The sequence below is a fragment of the Eleutherodactylus coqui genome, chromosome 11, assembly GCF_035609145.1.
Source record: "Eleutherodactylus coqui strain aEleCoq1 chromosome 11, aEleCoq1.hap1, whole genome shotgun sequence".
Lineage (NCBI taxonomy): Eukaryota > Metazoa > Chordata > Amphibia > Anura > Eleutherodactylidae > Eleutherodactylus > Eleutherodactylus coqui.
This window is the reverse complement of record NC_089847.1, coordinates 128,303,190-128,330,404: the sequence shown is the minus strand read 5'-3', so window position 1 is coordinate 128,330,404 and position 27,215 is coordinate 128,303,190. Positions and strand designations below refer to the sequence as shown.

The 27,215-nt window shown below is 44.3% G+C and overlaps 1 protein-coding gene across 2 annotated transcripts in view; it reads left to right on the top strand.

Annotated features, from left to right (window-relative positions):
- CD44 (CD44 molecule (IN blood group)) overlaps window positions 1–27,215 on the top strand; it is a 55,651-nt gene that overhangs the window by 12,696 nt on the left and 15,740 nt on the right. For both annotated transcript variants that reach the window (XM_066583499.1, XM_066583498.1), the window contains exons 2-4: window positions 21,617–21,782; window positions 23,167–23,306; window positions 26,661–26,735. In XM_066583499.1, the coding sequence (XP_066439596.1) occupies window positions 21,617–21,782; window positions 23,167–23,306; window positions 26,661–26,735 (381 nt within the window). The remainder of the gene's footprint in view (window positions 1–21,616; window positions 21,783–23,166; window positions 23,307–26,660; window positions 26,736–27,215) is intronic.

Sequence of the window (27,215 nt, the reverse complement as noted above, 5' to 3'; positions counted from 1 at the left end):
TGCTTTGCCTGGAATTACCAGCTTATTATCAGGGGATGTGTTCAGTTTTAAAGGGGTATTCCGATCGCCCCCCTTAGGTATATCCGATCAGATGATCTTTTTCCTTCATACGACAGCATCTTGTGGAGCTACATGAATTATCCTCTGTGTCCTTCCCTCTAATGTACTGAGGCACCACTGGCAGCCCATCAATGCCCCCCTCAATACAGTTGCTTAGTTCTGCTACTGTATTTATGTTATAAGCTTGGTTCTGTTATTGTATCTATGTACTGAGGTTGCTCCGTCCTGTGTTTATGTTGTGAGCTTGGTTCTGTTATCGTATCTATCTATTGAGCTTGGTTCTGATCAGGGGCGTAACTATAGAGGATACAGGGGATGCGGTCGCACCCAGGCCCAGAAGCTTTAGGGGACCCATAAGGCCTCTCTTCTCCATATAGGGAACCCAGTACTATGAGTAAAGCATTATAGTTGGGGGCCCTGTTACAAGTTTTGCATCGGGGTCCAGGAGCTTCAAGTTACGCCTCTGGTTCTGATGCTGTATTTATATTATGAGCTTGGTTCTGTTATTGTATTTATGTACTCAGGTTTGTTCCTGCTGGGTTTATTTTATAAGCTTGGTTCTGGTATTGTATCTATGTACTCAGGTTTGTTCCTGCTGGGTTTATTTTATAAGCTTGGTTCTGGTATTGTATTTATGTACTCAGGTTTGTTCCTGCTGGGTTTATTTTATAAGCTTGGTTCTGGTATTGTATCTATGTACTCAGGTTTGTTCCTGCTGGTTTTATTTTATGAGTTTGGTTCTAGTGCTGTATTTATAAACTGAGCTTGGTTCTGGTACTGTATTCATTCTCTCAGCCATTCTGCTGTGGGTATGCCGCTATCTTTCTGATTTTTGTACAAACAGAATACAAGCAGACTGCCTATCAGTGCAATACATATAATGTTGGCAGCACCAAATGTTGGGATGGCAGCACCATAAGAATCCTGCACAGGGTGCCATCTAACCTAAGACTGGCACTGTTCCCCCTCCACCTACCACATGCCACTTAGACTGATGTCTTCTTGCTTGATATAGGGGCATTATGAGCCGCCCGGACCTGGAGCTGACTACTGCCTTTGCACCTCTGACAGCTATATGCTACCACCTTTCCTGGGAATTTTTTGGTGTATGCCCCTTTGCCCTGATATTAGATTGTGGTGGCACTCCTTCGCTCAGGGTCACATCGCCCTGTGTTGGGTTAGCCTGCTTTTTGCATACAAATTTACTCTAAAGCTACCGCCAAAAAAAGGGTCCAAAACAAAAATTCAAAAATAACTTTTGAAACTTTGGTAATTTACAAAAACTTTTTAGACATGAAACATAGTATCATCTTCCACTTGTTCCAGCAGTAGTCTAGAGGCGCGCCACCGCCGCTGCTGGTAGACTGCCGCCTCCACCTCAGCTCCTGACAGATTTTCGCGTGCCATGTCTATTATTGTTGACCGGCTCTCGTCAGTTGCCCACACCCAACGCCTGATAGTGACAGGCATAACACGATATGGCGCGCCCCACGGCCAAAGTAGGTGGAGGCTTCCTGTGTCTCTTATTTTCTTAATTGGCTTTTCCAACGACGTGAACATTCAGCGATATAAAAACAGGATTACCTCCCTCATCACGGAGGCAGCGGCATGCCTGCTATGGGAAACCTCTGCCCCCGTCCTCCCAGGGGAGGCGACAGACACAAATGAGCTGGAATGATAGAGAGTTCAAAAAAAAGGCATTAATGACCTTGCTGAATGATGAGTCGGTGGAGGATTTACAGTTGACCTCCAATTCTTGTGGCCAGGCGGGATCCGCCAAATATTTGGAGTGCCATATATACAGGTTTGATGCAGGGAACAGAGATGATGGGTGTATGTTTCTGAGCACTACTTCTAGGGCGGTTTATAAGGGGGCCCTTTATGACTCGGACAGTGTATGGCGGCACTAATTTGTGACTGCAGCACTGTATATGGGATACTGCTTGCCAGACTGTGCATATGGGGATACATTTTAGCTGGGGCATTGTGTATGATGGCACTCTATGGCGGGCAGATAGTGCACCATGTGGGAGCACTATTTATTGGCCCTTGTATGGCAGACTCTCAGGCAGCGGCATTGTATATGGCGCCACTATTTGACATATTTTATGTATATGGGGGTATTATCTAGTAATGCCGGCTTCACACAGGCGTAAGCGCAATCGTGCACGCCATAGTGCAAATTTTTTGCGCTATGAACAGGGCTTTTTTGCACGCATGTCGGAGTAATGTACTGCCTTTTTTCTGCCCGAAGGGCACTGATTGAGGTGACTAATTAGTCTAACGGTTTTTAGATTCTGCAGTGGAATTACACAGTGTTACCCGCATCGTTTAGCGTATTGCATACACATCTGCGCCTCCCCCATTGACTTCTATGGGGAATTTGGCGCACAAAAAAGTAAAACGTCTTCTGCACGACCGAAATGCGTGCCATAAAATACGGAAATGTAAATGAACCCATCGACATTAATGGGTTCTCTTCTCTGCGGATTGGTTGCGCAAATATGTCCGTGTGAAGCCGCCTTAAGTGCTGTATTTGGGTACTATTTGGGACAGTGGGCATATTTATTAAGTTTTGTACTCCAGATTTTGGCAGTATGGGGCTTGTCATAATTTGCAAAATGAGGCTTTTTAATGGCCACGCCCCTAGAAGTGGGCGTGGCTAAGGAAAAAGAAGGCATGGCCTTGCTGAACCATCCAGTTTACCATAATTTACGTCACAGATTGGCATAAATTATACCTGAAACCTGCACCAGCTTGTAGCTGGCATAGAACTCAGCCTTGGCACATAGTGGTACACACAGACGCAACAAACGTATAAAGAGGCTCGCACGTCTTAATACATTTATTACACTTAAGACGAAACAAAATTTACTTAGACCGGCGGATGAAATGCCATTCTAAGTAAAGACGTCCCACTGTGTGAATATTGGCGAGCTCTCTGGCCGTGGCATGTGTTTGGGAACTTTATTTGGCACAGTGTGTCTGCGCAAGGGCACTTTATATGGGGACGGTAATTATTAGCCTCTGGTTGGGGCATTGTGTATATAGGGATGGTCCCTTCAACCTGCCGGGGTATATTCAACGCCCCTTGGAGGGTTTCAGAACTCAGAGTAGTGCCCCCCCCCCCCCCCTACCAACTGCTGGCTCCGAATAAGCCTTGGCAGGGCTGGCAAGCCATGGCATCAGACAGCAAGTAATGATTCACATCACTTCTTTCAAGATCCGGAAGTTTTTCCTTTTTCGGTCTATTGGGGAACGTTCTGCCAATCTTCTGAAGATTAACTGCGTTCCAACCACTTGACTCTCTTCCCTTCCAGGCCACTTCTATCCAGAGTGTTGGATGCCTTCAGCACTGCCCACCCCTATACTAGGGCATGCCCTTCTCGAGCCATTAGATGATGTCTTTAGCCACACAACTGGCACCTCCATAGGAACTCAATCGATGTGCGTAGAAGTTGCACTTTAATAATGCAACTTTTTGGAATGCAATAGTCCAGTAGACGTGGATAGAGACTGAGGCTGTTGAGTGACTTTCTCCATTCATGTCTATGGGAGCAGGTGAATGTTGTTCTGAATCATGCAACACCTGCATTCTACTTTTCGAGTTTTGGAACCCACCTCTAGCTGGTATAGTGGGGCATTAAGGCACAACACGTTCCCCTTTAGGGTATTGTTGTAGCTTACAGAATGAGGCTATTTTCTCTTTTTGGCAATAGTATTGAAATCGTGACGCCAGTACCATAATTTAAGGCCTATCTCTCTACCCCTCTGTCCCCCATTGGCATCCTTAGTTGCACGCAGCTTCGTTCTCCGCACTCTCACATCCTGGGGGGCTGTTGATGGGCTTTTGCTTGTACACAGCAGCCAATCTGGACTCGAAGCTGAGATTCAGGGTTAATGAATACGTTGGCCAAGGCAAAGTAGCTTGTTGGCGCCTCTCCTGGCACTAAACACCCACATCACATACCTGGGTTGCCCCCCTCTATGCCTTTGTCTGAACTGCTGCAGAAGTTATAGTTGCTCACGAGAAACCTGATGGGGTTAATTTCCAAGCTGGCGCTGCGGTTATAACTGATGGTTTGGTTACAGGAAAGAAGCATCCTGTTACAGAGAGCCGATTTTTACGTATAGGTTTATGGCTAAACGAGCAAAAGCCACAATTAACACTTCCTTTTACTGAGCTCTCGCTATATACACTTTCTCTTTATATATATATACTGTATTTTATATCGTTTTCAGCACGGGGGGCCAAAACTACATAAAATAAATAACTCGGAAAACCCTTTTAAGTATCAACTGGCGCAAATCGAAAAATGGTTTGTCTTTCAATGACTAGCCAACAACTTTGCGGGGAGGTGTGCGTGCCCACGGACTAGTTAAAAGTTCTGTCCGATTTTCGTGTGCATATACACAAAAAGCGTACAAACAACAATCGCTCGGACGCTAATCACTCGCTGTAGCGACTATTTCCGACAATTATTCGGATGATAGTCATCCCATATAAACCCGCTCTAACTCTTAAATAGTGGGTACATAAGAGGTGAACACTATTCGGGATGGTGAACTACCAGGACATGTGACAGGAAGTGTAATCATGGGGACACGGGTGCAAGCATGCTTTTATATCATGTTGAGGATATATGAATACAGACAAGTATTTCATACTGACATATCCGGATGTGCCGTCCACAAGGCTGGGCATACTCAGGCAACTCCTTTCCATGAGCAGGGGAGAGCAGTTAGGAAGAGACACAGAGGCAGGTTTACTTAGTCTGGTGTTTTTTCCGCAGGTCTGCGTGAAATGTATTAAGAGGTGCAAGGATCTGCAGGACGTCATTGTGCCGAATATGAAATCAATGCAGCCATGATTTACACCAGTGTGTTGCAAATTCTAGTTAGTATGATGGGCAGCATGTGGCCACACCCCTCACCCTAAGCCCCGCCTACTTAAGAATGACAGAGCCTGAGTATAGTAATAAAAAGTCGCACATTTTGGTACACAAGTGCCAAAGTGCACACCTTTTATCCAGAAAACTGGCATACATGTGCCCCACATTGTTTTATACCCTTTCCCATCCCAAATTGGGGAGTAGTGGGGTCACCGTGACATTTTTTCACCTCCGGTAGCAAAACGGTTATCAGCCCCTATGCTAACGTACTGTATACTCCGGATTAGTGGGTCATTAGCTTTTAGCTATGGCACTGCTGGCAAGCCTGGTGTTATTCTTCTTAATCCCTTAATTGCAAGTGTTTCTCACTGTGGGCGAATCCATTCCCAAATGAAATGTTTACTTTACAAAGCATGAGTTGACTTTTTTTTTATTTAGGGGGTCATTTCTATCTCTCCCCCCTAAAAAAAGTGCAGTGTCAATAACGGCTATATTTAATGCCTAGCAACAAGTTCTGCACAGGTTCTGTCATGGTGACCTACCTGGACCTAATGATAATCTCCAAAGAGGGTGAAAATATAGACTATAAGCACAAAAATGGACAACACAAAATAGTAAAGGAAACATAATTGGAAAACAGGGAGACTGACCCAAATCTAAGGATAAGAGGAAACCCTACCTATAAGCAGGACAATCGCCCTGATGAGGGCAGCCTCACATGCGGTACCTGGGTTGACCCTGACTTTCCCTAGATGGTGACAGAATGAGGTTAGATGTAACACAAATATAAAAACCACAGAAGTAAAGTTGATAAGATATGATAACACCCCAGATAAGGCAAACATCAGGATCGGGAACCACCAACCAACTGGACTAGAAACCCCTTCAGACAGGAGTCAGGCTGAATTTCAATGCAGTGTGCAGAACACAAGTTGCATTAGCCTAAATGGCTGAGGCTGAGAACATGCATGCCAAGCCGCTAGGAAGCCAGAGCCAATGCCTCCAATAGCAATTCAATAATAAATAGTCCAAGGAGGTGGCAGCATACGTGGTGCAAAAGTGTAATATCCTTTATTCCTCCATTAAACAATGTGATGTTTCGACCTGTGTGGTCTTTGTCATTTCTCCATTAAAGGAGATGTCCCGAGGCAGCAAGTGGGTCTATACACTTCTGTATGGCCATAATAATGCACTTTGTAATGTACATTGTGCATTAATTATGAGCCATACAGAAGTTATAAAAAGTTTTATACTTACCTGCTCCGTTGCTGGCGCCCTCGTCTCCATGGTGCCGACTAATTTTCGCCCTCCGATGGCCAAATTAGCCGCGCTTGCGCAGTCCGGGTCTTCTCCTCTTCTCTATGGGGCTCCGCGTAGCTCCGTGTAGCTCCGCCCCGTCACGTGCCGATTCCAGCCAATCAGGAGGCTGGAATCGGCAATGGACCGCACAGAAGCCCTGCGGTCCATGAAGACGGAGGATCCCGGCGGCCATCTTCAGCAGGTGAGTATGAAGACGCCGGACCGCCGGGATTCAGGTAAGCGCTGTGCTGTTTGTTTTTTTAACCCCTGCATCGGGGTTGTCTCGCGCCGAACGGGGGGGGGGGGTTTAAAAAAAAAAAAACCCGTTTCGGCGCGGGACATCTCCTTTAAACAATGCAATGTTTCGACCTGTGTGGTCTTTGTCAAGCTTGACAAAGACCACACAGGTTGAAACATCCCATTGTTTAATGGAGGAATAAAGGATATTACACTTTTGCAACACTTATGCCGCCACCTCCTTGGACTATTTATTATTGAGGAGTCAGACTGAAGGCAGGCAGGAATCAGACTAGAGATCTTCAAACAGTGGGATCAGACCAGACTGAATGAATAACCAGCGTCCTCTGTGAGGAGGAGCCAGAATAAATATACACAGGCTGAAGGTGATTGGCTGGCTGGGCTGTCCCACCCCTCAGCTAACCAATCTGCCCATATACATGCAGAGAAGTGTTCCTGTTGGTGGCCAGAGGCAAAATGACAGTGAGCATGCACCGAGGAGCCGGTCACAAAGGTTGTGGCTGACGAGCCGTGACGACACAGCTCTGGTCCTGCAGTCATGTGCTGCTCCCTTGCATTTCCCTCCTTGCTGACTGGTAGGACAGGAAGAATAAGGAAGGGAGTAAGGGTCCTTTACATGCAGTGATTCATTCTTGTGACGAGCGCCGATCAACGAGACCTGCTCATCCACCTATTCTTTACACAAGGCGATTCAGATTCTGTGAGGGATGAACAATCGTACATAGGATCATTCATCCCACATAGAGAATCAACAATGTTGGCAGCACATCCCCCATTAGCACAGAGAGACGTGCTGCTGACAACGATGATATCAGCCAACAAACCAACATTTGCTCATTCATCGGGGTAACTTTACATGGGTTGCTCATCTGAATGTTCATGCCTGATTATAACCGGGCATGAACCTTCATATGAGCGTCCCGTGTAAAGTTACTGGAGGGTCACTTTAAGGCCCTTTTACATGGGCCAATATTGGCCCATGTAAAAGGGCCTTAAAGTGACCCTCCAGTTTCGGCACAACGTTCTATCCCTGGAATCCAGGAGAGGGGTATATCATCTACTGTTGTTCTTCTGTACTGATGTCCTTCCAATCCACCGGTTTGGGATCCTGTGTTTAGTTGTCCAAGATGACCATTGTAATTTTCTAGCTACCTAATGCACACTGTGTACTGTTCTCTGATTGGCCAGTACTGATCATGTAAGCAGTTTTGACCAATAAGGCAGCAGATATAGTGCATTGATAGTCTAGCACTACTAAGATACTATGGACATTAGGTAGTCTAAAGAATGCTTCAACCATCTTGAACAGCTGAAAACAGGACCCGGAACCAGATGATCATAGGGCCAACAGCGAGTAATATAACTGCCCCACCGGTCCCAGGGCAAAATTTTGTCCCAGAACCGGAGGGCTGCTTTAACACATGACTACAGGATGATCTACACTGGGTTTGTTTGTAGTCTGTAACCATGGAGATATATAAATTGTCACAGGAGCTGTACCTTCACTTCTTTCTATATAATGACTTTCCATATACAAAAAAAACTATAGGCTACTTAAGAATGATGTAAGATACAAACCTTCATCCTTTCTAGAGTGATATCCTATTATCATAGGATAAAAATGTATTTTTACAGCAGGCTGTAAAGCATAGCAGTCTTAGGATTGTATTTCAGCTACCCTGACATCTAGTGGCTACAAATATATCACACCAAAGTTGAAAACCAACACATCCAAATGTACATTTCTGTTTTCTTTCTCAGCATATTTGAGTAGGCGGTAATCCAGACTGCTGTTTAATGGGGGCCATAACTTAACAAAGTTCTGTCTCACCACTAACACTATAGATAATGGACGCCCCAAGCTGTTAGTCACTTGATGCATTTATGGGCTGTAGGCAAGAAATCCACATTAGTTCTGCCAAGAGTAACTTTATTCTCACACATGGGTGTCACGCTGCGATATTTTGCAAGTTATAGGCAGGTATGGCGAAACCTTGTGTCGCTGCCAGACGAATGCTACACACCTGTTTTTCATGGATGTAATTGTCCTCTGGGGCATCCGGTGGAATCTCATTGACGTTAACCAGGCAGTGGAATTTTACAGAGCATTCCGAGCAAACGATGGGCATCTTGATAGATGGAAAGGGTTAAATGAAGCACTAATGTATCTGTATGTTTCAGTCTCGTGACTCCGCAGTGTTATTCAGGATGTCCTGCAGTACAATCCTCTCATTTTAAGGGTATTATTATTGGCCTCACAGTAATAGATCTGCCCCCCCCCCCCTCCATATTACAGTTGGCAGGGAGAATAGAGCTTTCATAGTGTTATATTTCGACATTCTACAAATTGCTCATTGTTTCGACTTTTATGTATAGAAACTATTTAAAGGCGTACACACATATCTGTCCATACATAGACATACGTACCAATGCCCAACAGAAAAAGGTTCCCTTTCTATTATAGCTCTGTACATACCCTACGAAAGGTCAAATGCTTACTGCACCACCACCAATGGGAATAGAGGTTGGAAGAAGTGAGTCCGGCATAATTGCTGACTTAGAACTCATCTCTAGCTACAAAGAAGAGCCTCATAAAACTCTTTTAGGATCTTTTGCACACGTGAAAGATTGTTCATAGATAGGAGGGTCGCATATATTAAGCTACGGGAATCTTGGCCCCCGCTTGGGCACTTTGGGAGGTTTTTGTTTTATGAGTTGCAAATGTGTCCTCTAGTTCGTTTCTAAGATGGCCAAATTGAAAGCGTCCTTTCTTAATGAGAGGTTTACTTTAAGTAAAGGGGTTGTCTTAACGGGGGAACCCCAGATTAGTATGAAGCCACTGTGCACCCAACTTCTTGAAAAAGAGATACCCTCTATGTTGCCTAAGATTCAGGGCATAAGGTAGACATTTTCCAAAAGGGACCAACGTTTGCTGCAGCACATAGAGGAGGAATTCAAGTTTCATTCATGCCCACGAGAGCATGTCCACACCACCAGTGGTTGGCGAGATGTCAATGTGATGTATGCTTAGACTTGTAGGTACAACTGAAGACAACTAATTATGGAGCAAAGTACAGGGCGACGAGATAATGGAAAAGCTAAAATCAAACGTATGGGACTAAAACAAGCTAAGATCAAGGACTGTGATAATGGTGACAAGATACTGCCTGAACCGCCCAAACTGGACTGGCAACTCAAATGGAGCACCCGCCCTGAAAAGGGCAACCCTGCTGTAGGAAAGAAGCCAAGTCCTAAGTCAGAAAGGAACAAGTGACTTTGATCATTGAACACCAGCCAGCCAGCCTATCAGCAATTGGGGATGTTAACCCCTTGGTGTATAGCACCAAATGCCACTAACTAATGACGCTAGTGGTCCGGTCCTAACACTGTGACCGGTGCTCATAATTAGGAAGCATGGTGCTGTCAGCGTCATGTCAACTCATATTGTATGTCCATAGTATATGATACTTAGGCACACTGTAGATGATCTAACATTTTTTCCCCTCCTTTATAACCCAGGCAGATAAAGCTTCTTCTCACATACTTGAGATCCACCAGTGTCTTTGTCCTACTGGTCTGAAGACCGGACCTTCCATGATCACTTATACCTGACCGGATTTTGTAAAGATACCAAAAAATATCCCAACTTAGTCGGCACTATGTGGCCAAGACAGAGTTAAGTCTTCTGGGCGGACTCTTCGCCTTCACCATTATGAACAAGACATCTGTATGCTGACCAGAAAGATTTTGATCTTCTCTTGTTTTCTTCTGAGACTCGCAAGGATAAAAATAACTTTTTGATTTACAAAAGCTGAAGTAACCCACAATTAATGACCTGACAGTGCGTTCTGTCTCGGGATACACAGCGTAGCAACAGTCTCCTAGCAGATGTGTTCGCGAGGAAGATCGCTTGTAGGAAAGCAAAAGGCGAGAGATAATAAGGCCAAGTTATAGTCTAGCAGATTCTCCATAATCAGTCAATTGGCCTAAATCCCCGAGAGGGAAGATTTCCCATAAACTTTTTATATTCCCAGCCTCTGAAAGGCTCCAGTGTCCTGGTGACAGAAGATCCAACTCAATCAGTCCAGCGAGTCCTAGCCTATAAAGACTGAAAAGCAAGAGCGGGCGAGTGTCCAGGGCATCACAATTCACAAAAACAGCAATAAAAGTACAAAACGCAAATTTTTGAAAAGTTGAAAGTTGTTGTTGGAAAGGGGCATCGTGGAAATTGTGTCTGGGATGGGTCTAATTTAGATTATGCCAAGAGAAGTAGCGCTTGTGTTTAGAGGGGCTTTCCGATAAAAAAAATACATAGTTGGCAGTGGGGGAATAAGTAATAATATTCACATATCTCTCACTCAATGCTGCCACTAGCAGTCAATAGGAGACCCCAACATGGGATGTCATCAGTAATGCCCCATAAACAGGCCGGGCTGCTACATTAGAAGCCCATGTGATCTGTCTATGAGATGCTACTGGGCTAGATGACTTAGGGACATCACAGGCTAGATACCATAGCGTCAGAGCATTGAGACCCTGAAAAATAGTTAGGCAAGGGGGCTTAAATATGTAAAAAAATAAGTCAGACAACCCCTTTAAATAAAAGACAGGACAAGTGTTACGGGACTCAGTTTACTCGATCTCCTGGATGCCTGGTAAAAACATAGCGGTCAATACATCCTTATGGCTCATAAGGATCAGTGATAAAATGTCACAACACTAGACTTAGGCCTGCGTGGTCCTCTATGGCACACAGCTGGGAGGTAGGAGAGTACCCATTTTCTTTGCAGTCCTTTCAAGTCACATCAGTCAGAGATACCTCGGCAATTACCACCTTACAGTCACACCAGTAGACTTCCAACATTGTAGAAAGTTCGCAAACAACCAACCTCCAACGCTTATCTCCTATGGGGTGGGCCTGGCAACTCTATCACACCAATATGGCAAAATCCTGGCAAGGAGATCGCCCTGAAGAGGGCAACCCCACGTCAGGAACCTGGGGGCTACCTAGACTGTTCCTAGATGGTAAAATGGAGATGACTGTTGACAGATGTTAATACCAGTAGCCACAGCAGCACTACAAAACAGTTGTAATACCAAACAAACAGTATAGAGACTTATCAGATAGATGGTTAACCAGGAGGACGTGGACCGGACTAGAACTCCACCGAGCAGAGGAATAACCGGCGGCCTCTGAAAGGAGGGGTTGGAATATATATACCATAATAGTGGCTGATTGGCTGGCTGTGGAAACCACCTCCCCTCCGACCAATCAAACCCCACATGGGCAGATAGACATTAACATGTATTGACTCTGGAGTCACTTGAGCCAGACTAACATCATGACTTCAGTCTGGACCCACTTTTGTGTTGCAGCCGTCACGCCACAACAATGCCCTTAGATACAGGAGTGTCTCCCAGTGAAAAGTATTTGGCAAGGCGGGCACAAATTTAACTCGGTGTATCTATGATATTTTAACTTCAGCTATTTTTGTATTTTGTTATTATCCGCATCACCAAACCCGAATAGTTTAGAGAAAGGCTGTGCCTACTTTACAGTGATCCTTCCACTCACCCATAGGGTTCTTCGTACAAAGCCAAGCAGGGGATTTGGCAGAAGAGGCGGTGGCCTAGGGTGCAACTTGGCATAAGAGTGTGCGCCTGGCACTAAATGCAACCATAGTGTAAATTCATCACTAATGCGATTTAGTCATCGGCTAACCTTCAACAAAAAGTATTCTTTTACTTTCACAGTTTACTAAAAGGATTTACAGCCTTCAAAGCACAAAGAGGCTTCAACGCAAGTCGTGTTGTGTGATTAATCTGTATTTATGCGCAGAGGTCTAGGGCGATGGGAGCGGTTCCATAACTTTGTTTAAGGTGCCAAAACAAGGTATCCCATCACCGCGCTCATGTATTGTTTATTTCAGCTGTGTACAGGAACAAGAAGATGTCGGCACCATTGCTTCTAATCAACCAATCAAACTAAAGAAGATGACTTCTTTGGACAACCCTCATGTATTGGCCAGATTAGGGCCAACAAGAGTAAATGTGGGTGATAAACCCAATTAAGGTCACTTTATGACAACCAGGAAAGGAAAGCTGCTCTGGAGGACCTGGCACCAGAGTTCATTGAGTCCAATGATTGCAGGGGTTCTTTTTCCTGGTAATGTTAATGTGGGTTAAATCACCAGTTACCAAGAAGTCCCCCAAATAATAAGAGCAGATTTCAGGGGTTCCAGCAATGGGATCAGCTCTATACATGGAAGATACCCTCAAAGCCTTCTTTGACCAACTTAAAGGGGTTGTCCAAACTGGGAAACATGTCCATAGAAGACCTGGTGGTTTTCGCAAAGCATCTATTGGTTGGTGGGCGCTGCTGGGGTCCTGTTTTTACCCATAGGGGGAGGCAATTAATATCATTCAGGTTTATAATATGTTGTACATCTCTTTTGAGTAATGACCTCTTCTGGTCATCAAAACTCCCCTTTAGTAGTCCTTTACATAGAAGAGTTAACAGAGACCGTTGGATGGTGTAATGTAGACTTTTGAGGTTCACCTTAGTCAGTTTTTGAATCTAGTTTACTGTGTATATGTGCGCCATTTACATTCCAAACTGATCATCAAAACTAATTCTGGCCTAGCAATACTTTAATGGGATAGTGTATGTTTTTGGAGGTTCCTCTAACATCTGCATGCTGACGGTGCACCGGCTGAGGCTGTCATTTAGAAATAATCGGAGGGGAAGGAAGGACGGAAATCTGTAGACATTCGAAACTAAGAAAGTTTAACCGAGCTACAAAGGATCAAAGAACAAGATGCTTTTAGCCAGTAGTTCCCATGTTCTCCAAGAATATAGATGTAAGAACCTAAGAAGTCCTAAACAGGTTGGCTCAAGTGATGGCTTCTGATGACTAGTGTAACCAGGGCAGGCTTCAAGGAAGGTCAAAACATCTGACCTGGACTGATATGCTCCTTGTAGTTGGTAGGAGCATAAGAATTTGGCGGATGCAAACTTTTCATTCGAGAACAATTCAAAATATAGGAAACGTTGTGCTTGGATATACAGAATATCTATGAGAGCTCAGAGCTTGGCAAAAAATCCTCTAGGGAAGGGGGGATTCCTGCACAGGTTTTCAACATCCAATTGCAAAGGAGATGAGACAAGTACATCCATTAAAAAGCCCCCCAAATAATCCATGTTTCAGTGGGTAATATGGTAAACTATATGAATCTTAACAACAAGTCCACCACTTAGAAATGGCTCCCAAGAAGCAAAATTCACAAACTGCAGTACTGCCAATGCAATAACTTTAATAGGGCTGGGCTGCACTACCATACACTGCCCATGGACCAAGGTGGCGCTGCTTCTGAAAAAAAAAACCAAACACATTATTTATTCTCCTTCCTTATTCATATTACTGGTGTTTGATCCACTAACAGAACGTTCAACAGATCTCAGAAATTATTCTTGTAATGGCTGGTGAACCTTCCTAATCCCATTCCAACTACTCCAAGGTAATATGTCCTTTAATGGGCATACAAGTTTAGAAGTTACATGATACAATGTGATAATGAGCTGGGGGGGGGGGGCAGTTTAATTATCATTACCTTCTATATTCACCTAAATAAACTACAGACCATAAGTATACAGGAGGATGAGCTGTGATCTCCTCTATTATGCCTCTGTGACAGGAGCTGTGTGATCATCATCAGTAACTGTGTTAGGAGTGTCTGTATCCACTTGGAGGCAGTTTCTGTTGGTAGATCTATGTAATAGTATCACACAAACTGAGAAACTGACTAGAAAATGAATACATAACCCCAAGTAGATCTGAGCTGGTCAGAACTGAGATCACATGATCATCTGAGGAAAAAGAGGCCGTGAGTTTTAGATAGTAGGAAATAACTAACCAAAATAACACTAGCTGACTGATATATACCAGGGAATAGCTACATAATGAATAGCGGCCATTTAAGCTCTGGAGGACTCGACATACATTACACAGCTCATTAATTTCAGTTTGACTTGTGTAATGCTTTTTTTCCCCTGCGGAGGTGCTACAGCGAAAAAGAATGCTTGCTGCTAAATTCTCCCTCTCAGATTACAGCTGATCACAGAAGGTTCTAGCAGAAGTATACCCTATGCTCAATGTCTGGTGGCCCTTATAACAAAGGGATTGATCACTAACTTCATTAAACTTTATGTAGACAATTCCTAAAAACATTTTTTAATCTATTGCGTCACACACTGAACATGTTCTGGATTATATGTATGGCTAAAATAGGACGTTCAAGCTGTCCATCTTTCAAGCCAAGTACAGCACTTGGCCATTTCTGGCAGTCCCAAAGAGATGAATGGATTGGCAGCACACATGCTGGGCCCCTGCTCCATGCATACAAGGGGACACATGACCCCCATTCTTATGATTGCTGGGGTTCTAGCGGTTGGATCCCCAATGATTAGACACTTCTTATACTGTGGATAGGAGATAAGTTATAATCTTGGCACAACCCATTTATTACAGAGTCTGAAGGACGCCATCATGGACAGATGCAGCGCAAAGTCTTGGTGAAGTTTCACCCGGAGTTTCCCTTTAGCTTTTCTTGCTACATTTTGTAAAACAAAGTCTGACTATTTGTATTCAGTTTAATAATTTGTCCATTTTAATTCAATGTTTGGACAAGTCAGACTGACATTTGGTCACGGGTGATTCACAGCAGGGGCGTAAGTAAAGGCTCAGGGGCCCTGATGCAAAACGTGAGCTGGGCCCCTCCTCTATCTGTACCCGTACCCATACCTAAACCATGCTGCACAGAGACATAACTTGAGGCTCCTGGTCCCCAATGCAAAACCTGTAACAGGGCCCCCAACTATAATGCTTTATTCATAGTACTGAGCTCCCTATATGGAAAAGAGAGGCCTTATGGGCCCCCTAAGGCTCCTGGGCCCGGGTGCAACCGCATCCCCTGCACCCTCTATAGTTACACCCCTGATTCACAGTATAATATCTGCAATACCACAGCGCAACCGCAATGTTTTCCTGTGAGAATCAAACATGCCAACACTTGTACAGACATAAAAACCGGACTGCCGGTCTTTTTGTGATGGTGACCCTGTTTCAAACAGGGGGCACTGAGGTTGCATCACAAGGGACCAAATGTCAATGTGAGTCCCCCACCTTACTGTGTATGACTTTATAAATCACAAGTGGACATTTTAGACATTTTTGGGGGAATGTTTTTGTATTTTGTTTCACATAGTTGTAATTTTTGAATGTAAATTTTTGAAAATACCCGTCATGAGAGGCTATAACACCCCGGCTCTCAGAATCTGCTTGAGTTTTCTATTAATGCCATCCATATTTTACAAGAGGCAGGTATCCAAGTACTATTCCCTGTGACTTACACAATGTCAGGGTGACACGTGTTAAACTTTTTTGTTTTATAGTTTCTGGTGTTTTATATGACCCGGCTTTATCCATTGTTTAAGGACGCGGAGTCTATTTAAATAAACAGAACAGGGGCTCTTTGTGAGACAACGTTTTATGGGGTTAGCAGAGACAAAGATGTGTCCTTGACTTTTTTCCATTGGGCTATGTTTTAACAAAGCCTGAAGCTCTGACTCACAACCGGAGCCATGTTTGAAGGCTCCATATTGATTTAAAGGGAGGTTTATTATAGGCGGTACGAGAGAGAGTTTTCGTCCTCCTGGAGGAGATTTATTTTGCATATTCTTTCCCAGGATGCATTGCCCCTACCAGCTGGGTCTCTTCAAGGAGAATCAGTACCTTACAAGAGTTTATATGGCCAACAGATCAGATTCATGTAGCCCAAAAGTGTGGTGTGTTCTCAAGTTGAGGGTTATAGACCACCTTGATTTGCTGCATGACGTTGGATCTGGTATGTCTGCAATGCAATATCACTATGGCCTGCATGTTTTGTGTAATTTGCTACTGTCCCACAAGAATCAAATAATATAGAAGTCGATTAAAATATACTCATCGACCTCCAACAGTAAAACCCAAAAACCTGCATAACTTCGGTTACAGATGACACATTACACAATGTTTCTCCACGTAGTGTCAAACAGGACAAAATGTAGACAGTAGGTCATATAGGAGTTCAGGCTTACCAATGGATTGGGCCATTGGTCATCTCATCTTGGATGTCCCAATGTACTGTCCCCTACCCAATAATGGAGGTGCCCTCTTGAAAAGGCTCCACCACTCACCAAAGGCTGAACCTAGAAGACCCCAATGTGCACTGGCACATGGCGAAAATAGAGAGATAGAACCTCACTCTCTTACGATGATATAGGACAACCTGATATGGTGTTTTCCCCAACATGTTCCTCTTTTCAGTGTCATTAATAGATCTACTATACATTAATACACTCATACATATACCCAGACAGAGTCTGCTTAAAGTATATTATAAGATGTGTAGGAGGATCGAGATACATTTCTTGCCATGTACTTCTAAAACTGAGATATGAATTGTCTCCTATCAGTTTAGGTCTATATGGATGTTGGCTGGTGTCAGTAGGTAGGCGTAAAGCTAATTGCACTCGAAAACTGGCTTTATATAAACCCGAAATACACTAAGAACAGTTGTCGCTTCCATAAGAAGTATGTAGAAATAGATGAATGTACAGATAAAGGTCCATATAGCCCACTGATCTCCATGGGTGCCTAAAGCCCACAGCACCACTACATGCAAATATTACCTTGGCTACCACATTTTCCATACACTTTAAGTGAAAGAGTGAAAGTTGGTGTTTGTGTGCAGTCCTGTCTCCGCTGAAGTATGTGCCACTCATGCAGGTGTAGGGAACTGGGCTCCCACTCCTGGCTCAGGACCCACTGGGGACTTCACCGGTTTCCTTGTGGGTCAGTCTGAGCCTGGGATGACTATGTGGATCCTGCACTGAGTAGGGGGTTGGACCAGATGACCCTGGACAGAGGCGTAACTTGAAGCTCCTGGGCCCCAAGGCAAAACCTGTAACAGGGCCCCCAACTATAATGCTTTATTCAAAGTACAGGGCTCCATGCATGGAGAAGACAGGCCTTATGGGCCCCCTAAGGCTCCTGGGCCCAGGTGCAACTGCATCCCCTGCACCCTCTTTAGTTCCCCTGACCCTGGAGGTCCCTTCCAACTCTACCATTCTATAATTCTATGCCGGTGACTATCCAGTTGTTGCAAACCTACAATTCCCAGCATGCCCCGACAGCTTGTAGTGATGAGCCACATATTGAGGACCTTATATAGGCCATTGTAGATGTTAACGGTCATAATAAGAGGGCTGTGCATGGAGAACTTCAGAAGGAAGCACCAGGCTCCATGGAAAACCGCAGCCCTTTGGTTTTACTGATAGGCTATCATTCCTATGAAATTCCCTGCAAAGTAAAAAAGTGCAACCATTGATATCTATATCAGTTCTGACTGGAGCTATTTGCTTTAGGAGATACCATACTTCCTGCCATACCGCATGCTTGCAGGATGTGCTATCATAGGTATATAGCAAGTGCATATTAGTAGTCAACTCAGTCAACATATGACTGGATTTACGGACCGATCAGCCGTCCTGTGGAACAGGTTTTCAGTCCATTCCCATTGCTCTATTTGGCATCAGTAATTTTATGAATTGCGATTAGCATCTCGTGTTATTTCTGAGCTGCGTCATTAAGATTTAATGCGTAATCCGAACCCCGGCTGATACAATCTGAACGCACAATTCAGAGTTTTCATAAGACACCTATAAAACATTAATGACATCTGACTAAAGATAGTGATAGCAAATTGTTTTCTGGGTTTTATGCCCTCTGTATACAATGACCGTTGCCACCATTGATTGGCATCTTCGAATAGACCCCACCAGGGCCAGCTATGGGCAGACATCAGACTTGGCTATCTATCTACAAGAAGTCAAATTTGGTCAGTGAAGAAGTTCCTCTTAGCTTAGGGCTCTCACAGTTACTCCTGGTCATCAGCAAAGGTTTCTGCATTAGCTTCGATGCTCAACCAGAGTTCATGCAATATGGTGAACAGGCAGTAGGTCAGCACAGGCAGTATTTAGTAAACCGAGGTCAGGAGAGGCAGAGCACGGGAAAGTTGACAGACAGATGCAGAACACCTTTCCTGGGAACACTAGAAACTTTATTGCTTTGGCGCCTTCCAGCGAAGGGAGATGCTTTAAGTAACCCGGGAAGAGCTGGGATAGGGTGGGGACAGGAAAGATGGGTGCACATGCTGGTCCTTTAAGAGGCAGCTCAAGAATGCATGCGTGCCCTATGAGTCTGTACAGTGCCAAAAGGAGTGATTTGGTGCCAGGCACACAGCCAATCTCAAGTCAGAGGGTGCTGGTGAAAGCAGCAAGTGGCAAAGGGTGGTGAGAGGAGGTACCGATTGTCATAGCTGGTGGCCATTACCATTCCACTCTCTTCTATAATCACTCTATTAACAGAAAATCATTGTACCCCTTCCCTTCTTTCACAGTGGCAACATGTCCATCTTTACTTAGTTTAATGCGCACTATGGTTAAGTTAGAAAGAAGTTACCACTTTTTCGGAACTACAGTAACCCAACCCCATGGTCTATAGCCTTCGTCGTTGACATTGTTGGGTTCGGTGGGGGGCAGAGCCACTGATAGGGGTTTAAGGACAGTAATATAGCATTAATCATATCCATCTAACATAGTGTCTGAATCAGTGGTGCAAAATGTCCTCAACAGATTGAGTTGACCATGTAATGCCCCTCCCCGAATACTCCAGTGAAGTCAGATATAGAACCACAGACCTTGGACCACCAAACTCTAAATGAAGGATATGATTTCCGAAAGTTGCACTCGGTGTGCATGAGTAGTTCAGATTTCATACTAGTTCTTGCAGCCACGAGGAAGTAGTCAGTATAGTGATAATTGCAGGCCCTGTAGACTGATCTAATAAGTCATTGGAACCGAAGGCATTGTTTGCAGTAGTTTACCCCTCCTTACCTCCCTGGGCAGTGACTCATCTGGGACACAATCTTAGCAGTAAGCAGCTGTTCCTATGACTTGTACAGTCGGGCTTTATGCTGCCGTCTGCATACAAAAGAGAATCATGAACAGTGAATCCAATATATATGTTCATTCATATAGATCTATCTCATCCACTCACAGGTTGTTCCTTCTATTCACTTTTCCCAAAATATTAAACAATTGCTCTTTACATGTTTTTTGCTAAGTAAATCTAGAAGTGTATTTCCTGTTTGTTAGTAAGGGGCCGGCCATCTTTCCAAAACTATTGCAATAGCAGTTCCAGAAATTTGCCACAGTCAGAAAACAACCTGTTGACTTTTATGGGAGAGTGAAGTGAGCATGCTCTGTGACACATAGTAGTAACTGTGCAGGGAGAGCTGAACTGTCCTTATTGCATATTGTCCATGGGTTGATTATGTTATATCTGTCTGACTTCCATCGGAGAGTGTAGTGGGCATGCTCTGTGACATGTAATAGTAACTGTGCAGGGAGAGGGAGGGGTGGATGAGCTATCCTTATTGCATATTGTCCATGGCTTGATTCTGTGACATCTGTCTGACTTCTATGGGAGAGTGAAGTGAGCATGCTCTGTGACACGTAGTAGTAACTGCACAGGGAGAGCTGAACTGTCCTTATTGCATATTGTCCATGGGTTAATTATGGTATATCTGTTTGACTTCTATAGGAAAGCATAGTGGGCATGCTCTGTGACATGTAGTAGTTACCATACCAGGGAAGGGACAAGTGTGCAGGAGATGAGCTGCCCTTATAACAAACTGCCCATGGCATGATTCAGTGCTATCTGTTTGACTTCTATGGGAGAATGTAGTGAGCATGCTCTGTGACATGTAGTAGTTACTGTGCAGGGAGAGATGCTGAGATGTCCTCATTGCAGGTTGACCATGGCATGATTCATTGCAGGTTGACCATGGCATGATTCTGTGCAGGGAGAGATGCTGAGATGTCCTCATTGCAGATTGACCATGGCATGATTCTGTTATATCTGTTTGACTTCTATCGGAGAGTGTAGTGAGCATGCTCTGTAACATGTAGTGGCTATTCTGCAGGGAGGAGCTAAGATGTCTTCATTGCATACTGTCCATGGCATGATTCTAAGATAACAGTCTGACTTCTATCAGAGAGTGTAGTTGGCATGTTCTGTCCAGGGAGAAGGAGGAGCTGATATCCCCTTATTGCAAATTGTCTATGGCATGATTCTGTTTGACTCCTATCGGAAAGTGTAGTGGGCATGCTCTGTGACATATAGTAGTTACTGTGCAGAGAGAGGGAGGAGGGAGGAGGAGCTGAGATCCTCTTATTGCAGATTGTCCTTGCCTATGGGCGGCTTGACTTGGGATTTCCCGTGCAGATTCTGCAAGTCAGATCCGTCCGTGGACATTGGGCCTTAATACTCACCTGTCCGCTGACCCACTGCTCCCCCACTACTGTTCCCGTCGTCCACCGGTCAGTTGACATCTTTAGCTGTAGCCATGTGGTTGTTTACCCATGTGACCACTGCAGCCAATACGAAGTCCCAAAGTTGGATATCATCAGTGACATCCTGTAAACAGGTCAGGGCCTCTACATTAGAAGCCTCTATGACCTGGGTCAGAATGCCACAGGTCAAAAGCCATGGCAACGGCACTCGGGCACCATTGTGGGTATGCTAGAAAATTAATAATTGGGGCAGTGGAAGGGTTAACAGTATAAAAAAGTGTCAAAAAAACCCTTTTAGCCTTGGTTGTAATTCTGTACACTGCACAGGCTGAAAAGTAGAAACATCTTCTGTAGGAGGGTAGTCAGGTGGTTCAACCTGTGGATCTTCAGCTGATGCAACACTACAAGGTTCAGCTGGCAGAGGGGCAGCGGGTGCAACGTGGAGGATGAAGGCGGGCTCCTAAAATTTTAAATATTTGCAACATTGTTGCAGGTCTCCAGTGACTGTGATTTTACTGCGGTTCACGTTGGTCACCATATAGCCCCAACACGAAGGATAACTTGTTACTTACCGAATGGCTTCTGCTTGCATTGTACTGCTACGCTCGGGTGACTCATTTTCCTAATCCTTGTCCTTTGTCTCTGACTTTAGTTATCACTATCAGCTGTCGGTTTATGGGGGTTTTCCATATGGAGGTGGGTTCCAGGTACAAGCAAGTCTATGAGGATGCCAAGAAATCGTGCTCTGAAGTTGATGCCATCATTGCAACAAAGGAGCAAGTGGAGAGAGCGCACCAAGTTGGCTTTGAGACCTGCAGGTACGGTCAGACTCATGGGCATTACCGCAGGGGCTCTCGAAGGGCAGAAAGCAGAAGAACATTTATATTTTGTCTATTGTTAGTACATGAGGGCCTCTTTAAACTGACTGTGTACAGGATAAGTAATGTATGTACACAGTGACTCCACCAGCAGAATAGTGAGTGCAGCTCTGGAGTATAATACAGGCTGTAACTGAGGAGCAGTACAGGATAAGTAATGTATGTACACAGTGACTCCACCAGCAGAATAGTGAGTACAGCTCTGGAGTATAATACAACATGTAACTCAGGGTCAGTACAGGATAAGTAATGTATGTATACGGTGACTCCACCAGCAGAATAGTGAGTGCAGCTTTGGAGTATAATACAGGATGTAACTCAGGATCAGTACAGGATAAGTAATGTATGTACACAGTGACTCCACCAGCAGAATAGTGAGTGCAGCTCTGGAGTATAATACAGGATGTAACTTAGGATCAGTACAGGATAAGTAATGTATGTACACAGTGACTCCACCAGCAGAATAGTGAGTGCAGCTCTGGAGTATAGCACAGGATGTAACTCAGGATCAGTACAGGATAAGTAATGTATATACACAGGTACACAGTGACTCCACCAGCAGAATAGTGAGTGCAGCTCTGGAGTATAATACAAGATGTAACTCAGGAGCAGTACAGGATAAGTAATGTATGTACATAGTGACTCCACCAGCAGAATAGTGAGTGCAGCTCTGGAGGATAATACAGGATGTAACTCAGGATCAGTACAGGATAAGTAATGTATGTACACAGTGACTCCACCAGCAGAATAGTGAGTGCAGCTCTGGGGTATAATACAGGATGTAACTCAGGATCAGCACATGATAAGTAATGTATATACACAGTGACTCCACCAGCAGAATAGTGAGTGCAGCTCTGGAGTATAAAACAGGATGTAACTCAGGATCAGTACAGGATAAGTAATGTATGTACACAGTGACTCCACCAGCAGAATAGTGAGTGCAGCTCTGGAGTATAATACAGGATGTAACTCAGGATCAGTACAGGATAAGTAATGTATGTACACAGTGACTCCACCAGCAGAATAGTGAGTGCAGCTCTGGAGTATAATACAGGATGTAACTCAGGAGCAGTACAGGATAAGTAATGTATGTACACAGTGACTCCACCAGCAGAATAGTGAGTACAGCTCTGGAGTATAATACAGCATGTAACTCAGGATCAGTACAGGATAAGTGACTCCACTTTGTATGTAGATTAATTCTATACTTATGGTAAACGGTGAAATGGTGCTCATGGTGGACATGCATAGTGACAATTAAATGCTTTCTTCTAATTGTTATGATTATTAAATCCAAGTGTTTTGCTCTTTTCTTTATATGCAGGTATGGCTGGGTAGAAAACGGTACAGTTGTTATCCCTCGTCTCACTAGTAATCACATATGTGCTGCTGGCTACGTTGGTGTCTTTGTACCGAACACTAATCTGACAACACCGTTTGATGTCTACTGCTACAACGCCTCAGGTCAGTCCTGATGTCCATTATATCACATTTCTAGACAGGATCGGTCTTTACTCCTCTGATTCATGATGATGGCACTTTCAAGACTTCGACGATTGCACTGAGTTTGCGAGCCTTATACCAGATAATACCAGAGTTTCCTCAAAAATAAAACACTGTCTTATATTAATTTTTGCCCCAAAAGAGGCAAAGTGTCTTATTTTCAGGGGGTGGTGGAGGAGATTATACTCAACTGGTCCGCTGCGTCTGAGTCCATGGCGCTGCTGATCTCCGGTGGCGATGCGGCAGGCTGCAGTGTCCACGGCATTCACACAGAACTCTCCTTCTGGTGACGGGGCGTTGAATACCCCGCCTCCAGCAAGCGAGTGCTGTGATTGGCCCACGAGCACCGTGACTCAGCTCGATGAGCTAGTCACAGCCATTCAGTGATGTCATTAACTGAGTAGCTTAGATTGATCAAGCGCTGGCTCTGATTGGCTGGCGCTTGATCTAATCACAGCACTCACATGCTGGAGGCGGGGTATTCAAAGCCCCGTCACCAGGAGGAGAGTTCTCTGTCAGTGCAGGGGACAAGGCAGCCAGCCGCAGCCCCAGGGACCAGCGCAAGAGACTCAGATGCTGCCAGCTAGGTGAGTATTGATATTTTTTTTTTCTTTTTTCAATTTGATAGGGCTTATATTTCAAGCCCTTCCTTCCCCCCCCCCCCTTCTGAAAATAGGGGTAGGGCTCATTATCGGGGTTAGACCTTTTTCGGGGGAACATGGTAGGTGAAAGCATCAAATGTGTCATATGCAGGGGATCGACAAAAATATGGAAACACCATATGAAATGCATGCCTTAAATTACATTGAATTATAATCACATTTCAATAAGACATACAGAGACCGATTTTAAGTGGCAGTAATATAACACAGATGCTGCCGGGCAGAAGTGAATATCTGCCCGGGCAACAAGGTTTCATTGGTCAGGGGTTTGAGCTACTCAGCTGCTGTTACCACCTGGCTCCCAAAACCACCCAGAGCAGGGCAAGAGGTGAAGTAAAAACAAATTTGGTGGGAAAGCTCTCAGTCAAGCAGGGGTCAGTGTTAATGATTAAAATCTTATCTCATGCATTTCTAAGGTGTTTCCATATTTTTGTCCACCCCTTGTATGTACATCCATGAAATATATGCACATACCAACATGTATGCCACCCCTTTAGTAACTAAGAAGAGGTCACTTTGTGCTAAATTTCATGAAGTTCTGTGCAGAACATTGACCTTAAAGTGAATCTCACTCTTATTACCATTTAGGTAAAAAATGTTGTGCGAATTACTTTCCTAATACATTTTATGGCGGTCAGAGCTGTATTTTTCTGATACAGAGCTCCAAATCCTCTGCATAGCAATAGACTTTATGATAAAGTTATGGCTGCCGGTAGGAGGAGCTTAAGAGTTCCAGGCATACTGTTTAAAAGGGTTGGTACTTGGGTATTTAGGATTACCCTGCTCTAAAATCCTACTTTCGACTTAGCAGGCATCAACATCTCCATGGTCGCGCCATACAGTAGATGTCTGTAGCATTTGCAGTGCAGGCCCAAGGCCTAGAAGCAATTTTCCCTGCCGGCTGCTGGAGTAATTAGACAGCTGTGACTGCACTCCACGTGGACCACGACTCGGGCTCGCAGCCTCCCTAGTTATAGGCAGTCAGCCTTCCAAGTTCCTTCAGATTCCATTAACTCCTATAGACAGGAGTTAATGGAATCTGCAAGAAGACTGAGGCACAGCAGCCTTGATTTGAACAAAGGCAAGTCAAAGTCTCTGTTAAGCCAAGCCAGGACCCTTTTTGAATGTGGCTCGCAACTGACTCCTAGTGCTGAATGTGGGGATCATTGCAGTAGGTCGTCAATATCAGATGGGTGGAGGGAACAACTCTTGGTTCAAAAAAGTGCCATGGTCCCTTTAAATAGCTGAACTATTCTAAGGAGAAGGCATCAATATCCCAGTTCGGACAAGTCCTGTAATCTACATTGAGTAGCAACGTGCAACCAATTATTATCGGAAGTTCCCAGTTGCATCCTACGTGGGTGGGCAGAGTAGATGCATTTCTTTGCATTTATAGTGGAAGAGGGTTCTATGAATCGGAATATATTTACACTGAATGATCACTGCATTAGGAACAGCTGGCGCGGGACATCTTGTGATCAGTAACATGGTGATGGCCATATCACAATCTGCTCTCAGACAATGTGCTGACCTCTCCTCTGTGCAGCAGAAGGCAACACTTGGCAGTCACGGGTGAATGTGGTGACTTGGGTGAGTTTGACAATGCTGGTACTCGGAGGAGTGGTGCCAATACTTCTAAAGCAGTTGCACTTGTTGGTTGTTCCCGAACCACGGTATCAAGAATGAACCAAGACTGGTTGACCCATGGACATCTGACAGAAGATCACACAATGGCAGGCCAGATGTGGTTGATCCTAGTAGTGAGCATCAGGTGGCACGTTTGGTATCTCAGCAACGATGTGCCACTTTGGACCAACTGACAACATCAAGAAAGTTAGACAGATTTCCACAATGACCATACGACCTACCTTGCGTTGACTGGTACTCAATAGCTGTAGATCGACAAGGTTGCCCTTGATGACCCTATGCCGTTGCCAACAATGCCTCACATTGACCCAGGAAGACGTCAATGGCCCTTGGACACATGGCAGAAGGTCATCTGCAGTCCTGTATCCTGCTGAACCATATAGATGGCCGGATCTTCATCTGGTGTAAATAGAATGAGGCTGTATCCCATGGGTGCACCACTAGGGTTCAACAGACTGGTGGTGACAGTGGTTATGGAAACGTGTTTCGAGGTAAAGGACTCCTCCATCAGTTTAACTGAAGAGAAGAGTTTAGTCTTAGGTGTTGCTTGTTGGTGCTGGGAATCCAACTCTGGATCCGTAGTAGGTAGGGTGGAGAAGTGGAAAGGGCTGTGAGGCCTGCTCCCACTTACTCGCAAAATGTGCACCAACTGAGGGAGCGGCTGTAGCCAACATGGGTTGAGTTGAGTATGGAGGATGTTTGCCACTTTATGCAATCTGTTCCTCAAGATCTGAAATCCATATTGCCCCAAAAGGTGGACCAACCTGTTATGGAGTTGGATTTCCTAATGCCGTGATCTTTCAGTGTATATGTGCTTAAAAGGGGTTTCTTTGGGGTTTCTGTGTTTTATAGAAACCAGATGTCCTTTAAATGTAATTTCCCTAGGTTACACAAGCAGGGTTGATGCAATCCAGCTAATTTAGCTTATTTTGGACTTTTAGGATGCAGGAAGAAGCTGTTTTGCAATGTTCTGACAAAGATCATGTATTTTTTCACCTTTCTGTAGACTCAAGTGAGAAGAATTGTGAACAGTATGACTATCAGAATAAGAGTGTGCCCTCCTACGACCCAACTGAAGAAGGTCAGTCTTTATCTAATTAATATATCTGATGGGAGAGACTATAAAGCCATAAGTTGATTCCCAAAATTCAGTGCTGTTGAATGTCTTTTGTATATTTATATCTAGAGCTCTCCTTTTTCTGATACGGAGCTTCAAATAACCTGCCGGCAAAGAAGAGTTAACTAATAAAATTTTGGCTGCCTGCAGTCACCACTAGGGGATGCTTAGGAGCTTAATGCATACATGTTACACATCCAACTAAGCTCCCTCTAGTGGTGACCTCAGGTAGCTATAATTGTATCTTTTATGCCAATGCAGGTGATTTGAAGCTCCGTATCAGAAAAAAAAATGGAGCTACAGTTGCTATAACGATGTATGGCAAGAACTATTTTTTTTTGTAATTACATGATAACCTAAAAGCAAGTAGTATATAATTATAGAATATTAAACATATTGCATAGTCACATGGCTGGTATAGCCAAACTACCATATTTGCAATTT